This window comes from Sceloporus undulatus, unplaced genomic scaffold (genome assembly GCF_019175285.1).
Source record: "Sceloporus undulatus isolate JIND9_A2432 ecotype Alabama unplaced genomic scaffold, SceUnd_v1.1 scaffold_15, whole genome shotgun sequence".
Lineage (NCBI taxonomy): Eukaryota > Metazoa > Chordata > Lepidosauria > Squamata > Phrynosomatidae > Sceloporus > Sceloporus undulatus.
This window is the reverse complement of record NW_024802937.1, coordinates 1,447,270-1,456,214: the sequence shown is the minus strand read 5'-3', so window position 1 is coordinate 1,456,214 and position 8,945 is coordinate 1,447,270. Positions and strand designations below refer to the sequence as shown.

At 39.1% G+C, this 8,945-nt stretch overlaps 1 protein-coding gene across 2 annotated transcripts in view; it reads right to left on the bottom strand.

The window, feature by feature from the left end:
* Window positions 1-1,542: 1,542 nt before the first annotated feature.
* LOC121917311 (A-kinase anchor protein inhibitor 1-like) overlaps window positions 1,543-8,945 on the bottom strand; it is a 10,479-nt gene continuing 3,076 nt past the window's right edge. The window contains exon 2 of one of the 2 annotated variants that reach the window (XM_042443161.1): window positions 1,543-2,001. In XM_042443161.1, coding sequence (XP_042299095.1) covers window positions 1,808-2,001 — 194 coding nt within the window. In that variant the 3' untranslated portion in view covers window positions 1,543-1,807. The remainder of the gene's footprint in view (window positions 2,002-8,945) is intronic. The other variant, XM_042443162.1, reaches the window with a different exon arrangement.

Sequence of the window (8,945 nt, the reverse complement as noted above, 5' to 3'; positions counted from 1 at the left end):
AGCCAACCCTGGGCTGATACAGTATAGCAGAAAAACAGGAATAGACAAATTAGTTCCATGAAACATAAATCCAGAAACATAAGCCTTCATAGAAATACTTTGGTTAAAATTCTTGCTTCATTGCAGTTCTCTTCCAAGTGGGAAACATACAGATAAAGTCCTTAATACAGCCATGTAATTCACTTAACAAATATTTATCCTTGATGTGGTGTTTTTATGTTTGCTTGGACAACAGATATAAAACACCAAGAGTAATAGGTTCTTCTATGAGCTATGTATGTGTTTTTAACCCTTCAAAAAGCATGGAAATGGAGTAGAAAGAGTTTTAATCAAATGGAAGATTAAATTAAATTAAAAACCAAAATGGTGAACTATTTTTTAAATTGAATATCTTAATGTTCTCTCCCCCCCCCGCCGCCCAAAAAAGTGTACAAGATAAACAAGAGAGGTTTCAAAACATTTTGAATTGATAATTCCAGTTTTCTTCCTTAACATGTATTTATTCAGAAGTGTTAAAAGAGCCTAAGTAGTATTTAGCATGTGCTTTAATATAAAGTTGCCTTTAAATAACAAGAACTACAATTAAGGATAGTATAAGAGCTTGGAAGGTTTCCCCAGTCAAAATAATATATAAAGCCCAGCAAAAGGAAATGAAGGTCTTCATCTATCTTCTGCTTTATTCAATGTATGGAACGTAAGGAAAACACCATGCGCCCATTAGTTCCCATTTTCTTAAATGATGGTGTTCTCCTTTGATGCCAAGCAGTGTGCATGGAAGAGGAACCACAATGTTTATGGGCCTCCGTGAACATACCTGGTATGGCTTGATTGCAGCCAATGAAGCTAATTTTATATCAGTTCTACAGATGAGTTTTTGTGGCTAATCCAGAACAGTCTTAAGTCCTTGCTATGTCATTAACACATTCACATTTCACGAAGTGGGGTCTCTATAGTATTTTGCTACTTTGAATAGATTTCCCATATTTTCTATGTAAAAATGAATAGAAGAAGCAGAGCCTATTTGGTACATAGCTGCTCCAGATGAAAGAAATGGCACTGAGTTTGAGAGGTAAGAGTTTTAAGATCCAATGATTTTACAGGATTAAATGTATGTCTATTCAGAAGTGAGACAAACTGAGATCTATGGGGCTTACTCACAGGTAAGTGTGCAACTGAAAGATTGAAACTGTAACAAACTCTCACTCTCTCCCTAGCTTAAAAGTATGAAAATGGAAATACATGTTGAAGTATGCTTAACTCTTTGTTGGGTGATGGCTAGCATGTTTATTTATGAAAACTTCATTCACAGATGTTTCCACTTCTATTTCATTGTGGCCATTCTGGATGCTGCTTTTTAAAAAAACTTTGTCAAAGAGTAGGTATCAAGGAGTCTGAAAACATGTCTTCTCACATATACTTCTCTGTGTCATGCAATAGACTCCTCGAACCTTGAAAGAAACATCTGTTAGTTAGTTAGACATTGATGAAATATGCAGAAGTACAGGGGCATTTTGAATATAGAGCTGTACCCTAGGAGGAATTTGTGCTTGACAAATACTTGAGTTGCCATGGCATTCTTTTGTTACTTGTGTGAGAGGCACTGCATACATACCAAGTTACATGACCTAATGTTCTTAAGACACTATTTCTCAGCTGAGAACTATTGCAACGTTATACATTTATCACTATATGCTATTTATACTTTGGTTTGCTTTTCCCTAGTAGTGCTACACTGGCAATGCAGTTGATACTATGAAGGCAGCAGTGCTCCAGAGTGGAGGATCCAGGAGAAGTAACAGTGGAGTGTTTACTTTTTTTCATGCTTCTTGGTTAATTGTCCTTGCTCAAGCTGCAAATTCACACTACTCTTTGTGCACTTCTCCATCGGTTGGCTCTCTTGGGAGAGCTGCTGGACAGCCTGCTGAATGGCAGTGTGCACGATCTGTTTGCTGGCATGTTGCAATCTTGCTTCTTCGTGATTGTTTCCAGATTGCTCCCCTGCTGGAAAAAAGGAAAGTATTATTTTAGCTCAAAATACTTGTATTACTCAAAACTGTATTTCATGGGTTTAGAGAGGAATGTAACTGGCAGGAGCAGCCCCAGAAAATAAAAAGAATTTATGTGCTTCAAATGTGCACACCCACATGAGAGTAAACTCTGTTGAACAAAATAGGATTTGCTGCTGGGTGATACTCATTGAATGGCACAAAGTGCTGGTGGGGAGGGAACACTCTAAAACCACCCAATGAGATCTAAACATAATCACTTGTAACACTATGGCCCCATACAGACAGGCTAAAATAAAGCTGCTTCAAGTCACTTTGGAAGTACTGTATGCTGTTTAAATGATGCATGCGTACTAAGAGTCCAGTTGCCGTGCTAAAGCCATGATCCAGTCCTAAGGACTGGAGGACAGCTTTGGCGCAACTTCCGGACTCTTAGTATGCATGCATCATTTAAACAGCATACCTCCAAAGTGACCTGAAGCAGCTTTATTTTGGCCTGTCTGTATGGGGCCTCAGGTGACTGATCATTGGAGGGAGAAAAATGGAATGTGAGGTTTGGATGAAGTTGTAGGTCATGGGAGGAGGGTATATTGCTCTGGAATGGGAAAGGGGGTTATCTGGCTGCTGGAACAAAAAGAGGCAACTTAAATGCACTGCAACATTTCTTTTCATTATTAAAAACCAACAACTCAAAGGGAAACTAAAGCAGCATGTAAACAGGGAAGTTACTTCTTGGAAATATGATTGTAACATGGAAGACTTTGTGGTCCAAGACCACACTAAAAAAAGTAATGGACAGAACGTTCTGAGCATCCAAAATCCAATTCTTAACATGTAACGATAACAATGACAATAATGGTTTCCAAAATAGTTGCTGTGTTAGTCTGTTGCAGGAAAACCAGTAGAGTCCTGCAACACATGAATGGTGAACACATTTATTGTAGCATGAGCTTTCATGAGTAACAATTATGATGATTCATAAAATTATCCAAAATGAAACTGTTGGCACTTCAGAAAACATAGGCAGCTAGTTCTGCGACCATTCTGACATAAAAACATCTTTCACGTCTAATGAGAAATAACATGTAAAAGCAAACTAGTACAAGAACTGAATTTGTACAGGTCTATTGCAAAGTAAAGAGGACCAAATGGAGTAAGCATGGACAGTATAATATTATTATTAATACGGGCGGGGTACAGACCGCCAAATAGTACGTATACAATACGTACTAGGGTTAGGAATGGGCGGTGCTTCCGCACCCCCCTAACCCTAGTACGTATTGAATACGTACAAGATGGTGGCGCCCTGTTCATACGGGTGCTGCCATCTTTACGTATCGGACGCTGAGCGTCCGTACATGTCGCAGCCTTTATGACGTAGCGAGTACGCCCCTGGCGCCTCGCTACGTCACAAACGCGACTCAAAAAGAAGCTCCATTTTGGAGCTTCTTTTTCGGTCCGCGCGGGAACCGCGCCGTCGGAAGGCTCCGGCTCCCCCACGGACCTACCGGCGGCGGCCTGTACCCCGCCATGGATTTATTTATAGCCCACCCAATCACAAGGAATCAGGGAGGGTTACAACAATAAAGAAAGTACAAAGCAAATAAATGCTGAGCATCCAAAATCCATCACTTTACATGAACATTCCCACAAGTAGCCTTCTCAGGGGTCACTCCCACTACCAATGGGAATGAGAACTCAGTGTATACTCAGAGGTAATGGTGAGAAACACTGCTGCCAATCTCCCTGATTCCACTTTTTCACATCTGGCACAGAGCAGAAGGCTTCAAATTCGAGTAAACAAACTGAAGCAGATTTCACGAGCATGAAACTTATCCACTGCTGTCTGAACAAATGCTGAGATATTGTACTTTGACTATCTATTTCTGAACAATAGTTTCCTGATCATGCCATTTAAAGACTGCTCTATATGCTCCATGAGGTGCTAAAATGTTTGTTCTTTGCCATGGCCAGCCAAATGGTGTGGACTGAAATATTCATGGCACTAATGACTAAAAGAACTATTCTATTCCCACAACCAACTGGGATTTACTACTTTAGTCAAGCCCAGACTTGTTTTCTGATAGTGTGCTTGCTAAATCAGCCAGTGCTCATGAAAAAGACTGAAACACAACTAAACTGCACAAGCACATTTGTATCTAAGCTTGTCTTCTTGCAACCACTGGAGAAAAAAAACAGCCCATCTCTTCAGTGATTCAGTTTACAGCTGATAGTATAAAAACCAGATAGGTATTTTCATTAAAAATGTGGATTGTTTAGGTCAGATGATATTAACCTGTTTCATGTCCCATTTATTTTAATGTGGGAATTGTGCATTTGCTTAAGGTTTGCTGGGTATTGTTCATTTGAAGATTTCTGATCATGCAAATGTCTATATTTAATTTCTAATTTTTAGCAAGCTAGCCTTCTTTTATTCATTATGTTGTTTTTAAAAGGACACTGGCTGCAGAAAAACAGAAACAGACATTTGGGAATTACTCAATATCCTTCCTACAAGATCAAGCCAAAACAGAATTATATCATTAAACAAACAATAGAGAATAACCTGCAATGATAAAAAGCCTACTCCTTCTACCACAATAGTAACAAATGACACGTTTATTATAGGCCTATCAGCCTTTGGCAACTGTGTTGCCTTTATTGTAGTTATAATATCTTGCTGCACTTCTCTGTACTTCTCTCATGTGTTTGCCACAAAAACAGGCTGTGAATAATGATGTAAACCATCTGCTCTGCGAGATAAAAGGTACTAAGAAGAAGTGTTGTGACTCTGGAGGGTACTACAGAAAGCACAAGATTGCAAGGCTAAGATCAACTCTCTCCCCTACAGGTTATTTAGCAATGGGTTTTGGAAATGAACAGTATGCTGGAAAATATGAAAATACATTTCCAGGAGAAAGCTATTGATTATTTTAAATGGCTTTAACACCACTGTCTTACTTAGAAGTAAATTCCGCTGATTTCAATAGGAATCCCTTTTAGCTATAATTGAATATATATTTTTGCTACATACTACTTTTTCCAAACCACTTCAAGAAGTTAACATTTCTGGCTTAGGCTGCAATTCTTTCTTACAACCTGTTAAATCTCTAGGGAAAATCCTCCTAATATTCTGAAATAGTCTGCAATTGTAGCACTGGGCTTCTGGAACAAGATGGTTTATTTTTCACATAGTTGAAAAAGTAATATAGTAAATCATTTACACACACACACACACACACATATATATACACAGTGAGTCCTTGGGATCTGCTAGGGTTTGGTTCCAGGCCCCCTGTGGATACCAAATCCATAGACGCTCAAGTCCATTAAATACAATGGGATAGTAAAACGGTGCCCTTTATGTAAAATGGAAAAATCAAGGTTTGTTTTGGGGGATTTATATACATGTGTACGTGTGTGTATGTGTGTGTGTGTGTAAATATATACATATACATACATACATACATATATATATATATATATATGGAGAGAGAGAGAGAGAGAGAGAGAGAGAGAATTTTTGAGCTGTGATAGTTGAATCCATAGAAAAGATTCCATCGATATGGAGGGCCAACTTTATACAGTTGGCCCTTCTTATACATGGATTTTTTATACACACATTCAAGCATCCATGGTTTGAAAATGTTTTTAAAAAAGTATAAATTTCAAATATCAAACCTTGATTTTCCATTTTTTATAAGGGACACCATTTTTCTACGTATGTCATTATATTTAATGGGACTTGAGCATCCATGGATTTTGTTATCCACGGGGGATCTTGGAACCAAACCCCAGCATATAACAAGGGTCCACTGTATGTATCTATTTCTAACAAATAATGCTTGGGGACTAATTGAGTAATTAGTTAGGATCCCATCTTTCTCCCAGCATCAGACTCAAGGTAGCTCACAGGATCAATTAAAACAAAATCCACTTAAAAGATAATTGTTTTTAAAAGCTTGAAATTTTAAAAAATAATAATTTGAATGATCCTATTAAAAGCAGTACTAATTGAAAACAGTTTTAAAGCATTTAAGACACCACAACAGAACACATGCCATTAAAAAACCTTTCTGCAACAATCAGATAAGTACCAAAAGCCTACTTAAGTGACAAGGACCTTTTCTGCTGGCAAAAAGAGAGCAAAGAGGAATCAGTCTAGCCTCCCATGGGAAAGAAGTTCTACAGACTGTGAACAACTACTGAGAAGGTCTTCTCATATGGTTTCACCAGAGTGATAGTGGGGACAAATTCCTCCCCTGAGGATATTAAAACTGAAGCAGGTTTACAGAGATACAGCATTTCAGATTCTCCTGCCCCAAGTTATATAGAGATTTGTAAATCACAACAAGCATTTTTAGTCTCCCTGGAAAACAATCAGCAGACAGAGAAGCTGTTGTAACAACACAGTTATATGTCCCATGTAACCAGCCTCAGTCAGCAGACTGACTGCAGCATTTTGAGCCTGTTAACCTTATGAACAGTTTGCAAAGGCAGCCCCATGTGCAGTACACTGCAGTAATCCAGATGGAATATGATCAAGGCTTGTCAGCCAGATCTGACATTTCCATGAATGGGTGCCCTGGGACACTAGTTTTATCAGTATGAATGCACTTAAATGTACACATCCGTGCTCAGGGTTGACAGTCCAAGAGTACACCGAAGCTATGAAGGTGAGGCTTCAGGGACAGTGTAACCCCAGTCAGCACAAGCTGTATCCCTACTTTCTGATCTGCCTTTTGACTGACCAGGAACACCTCTGCCTTCTTTTGACTTGGACTATATGTCTAGAACAGAATAGAACAACATTCTCCAAATGCCAGTTCTAAAGTCACATCACACAGGAGGTGTTATCTAGAGTCCTTTCAAAATTTCAGGTTTTGCAAAATTACCTACGACTACCAAATACAAACCTCTCAAAACTATCGGGCTCCCCAAAGCATGCTCAGTGGCTCTTTTTTGAGACATCTGAGATTCTCGCTGGGCATCAAACTCTCCAAACCATGCTCAGTGGCAAGGGAATGCTGCCAGCTGGGAGCAGGAACAGTAAAAGATGGGAAAGAGAGAATGGAATGGAGTGTTTTGGAAGAGGGCATGACTGGCTGTTTGAAACCCTCAGCAGCAATACTCCACAGTACAACACTGTTTTGTGGGACCCATTTGTGTTCTACTATGTCCTACTTTCTGTATAAATAAAGCTGCAGTGTAAAACTTGGTATGATACCATGGAGTCACCCAAGAGCTACAGAAGTACTATATAGGATGCTATGGTGGAGTCACTGCTGGAAAAAGTGATGTGAATGTGAACAACTGAGAGGTCTGTATCATGGTTAAAGCCCAGTCAACCAAAACATCTTTAAATCCCAAGGACATCACAGAATGTACTCTCTCTCAGTACATTTTCTCTCTGGGTACTTTCACTCTCTGACAGTGAAAGATGTCAACATTAGGAAGGGGACCCTAGATCAATGCACATGTGTTGCACATAGAAAACCCCAAATTTAATCCCTGGTTGCCCCAGGTGAGAGCTGACAAAAATGACTGAAATCCTTCTGTTTCACTGCTAATTAAACTGGACAATAGTGGGCAAGTTCAGTGGTCTCAGTCTACATAAAGCAGCTTTGTATGCAAATATGTCTAACTAGATTCTTTGAGGATTAAACCCATATTGTCTCTCCTGCTCCCACCCCCAACACACACTTTGTTCAAAGACTGAGCTTGCAGTAGACATTTCAGCGCTATTTTGGGATCAAGATTTTGAAAATGTTGTTAGTGACTTTTCACTTATTGAGACCATTATATTATGTACACTTTCTCTCCTACCTATCCAAACACCATGAGTTCCAGTCCATGAATCTGCAAGCTAATGTTAGTTCCCAAATCAGTTTTACATACTCCAAAAATAAAGGTCTTAAGAAATTTCATGTGCAAAACCCACAAACCTTTGGGTCTGAGGGGGGAGGGGGACAACTACCATTTATTTATTTACAACTATAAATAAACACAGTCCATAAAGTGAGAAGTTGCCATTGACATTATTTAATCTAAATTAATTTTCATTGTTTACATATTTTATTTTATTTTTTGCTAAAGAGTCTGAAGATGTATAACTGAATCCAAGTCTAGGGCCCCATTCATACTGGGGTAAAAGACATGGAGGGAACTGGGATGATCCGGATGCCCCTCCTCCGAATCGCTCCGTTAGCAAGTGCCCACTACAAATTGAAATCGAATGCATTTTGACAGAAATCGAATGCATTCTGTAGATTGGCCGCTGCCAATCAAGCTATCGTCATGGTGACGTTTGCAGGGCATCGGGGGAAGTGTCCTCCCTTTTTAAAGAGCCAGGCACAGGGGTTTCAGCGGCTGAAGCAGGGAGAGAGATGCCTCTCTCTCTCTCTCTCTCTCTTTTTTAATAAACCTGTGGGCTTTTGGGTCAGATCTGCCCCTGTCCCAGGCAAAGGATGGGATTGCCATGCATTTTATTTTATTTTATTTATTTATTTATTTATTTATTTATTTATTTGCTTTTAAAAGCAACATTAGCTTTCCCTTTGCTTCCCTTGCTGTATCTGCTCAAGAAGACAAATCATTCGCATATTTGCTCAAAAAAATTTGGTAAAAATGTAACATTGATTGTTTGCAACATTTGTAGCTTCTCCCTCTGCAGAAAGCAAGTGCAAGCCTGGCTCCATCTGCCTCTGGAATAGAAACCATGCGCATGTGCGCTCAAAAAAAATTGTTAAAAATGAAACATACATTCTGGAATAGAAACCATGCGCACGTGCGCTCAAAAAAATGGTTAAAAATGAAACATACATTCTGGAATAGAAACCATGCGCAGGTGCGCTCAAAACAAATGGATAAAAATGAAACATACATTCTGGAATAGAAACCATGCGCAGGTGCGCTCAAAACAAATGGATAAAAATGAAA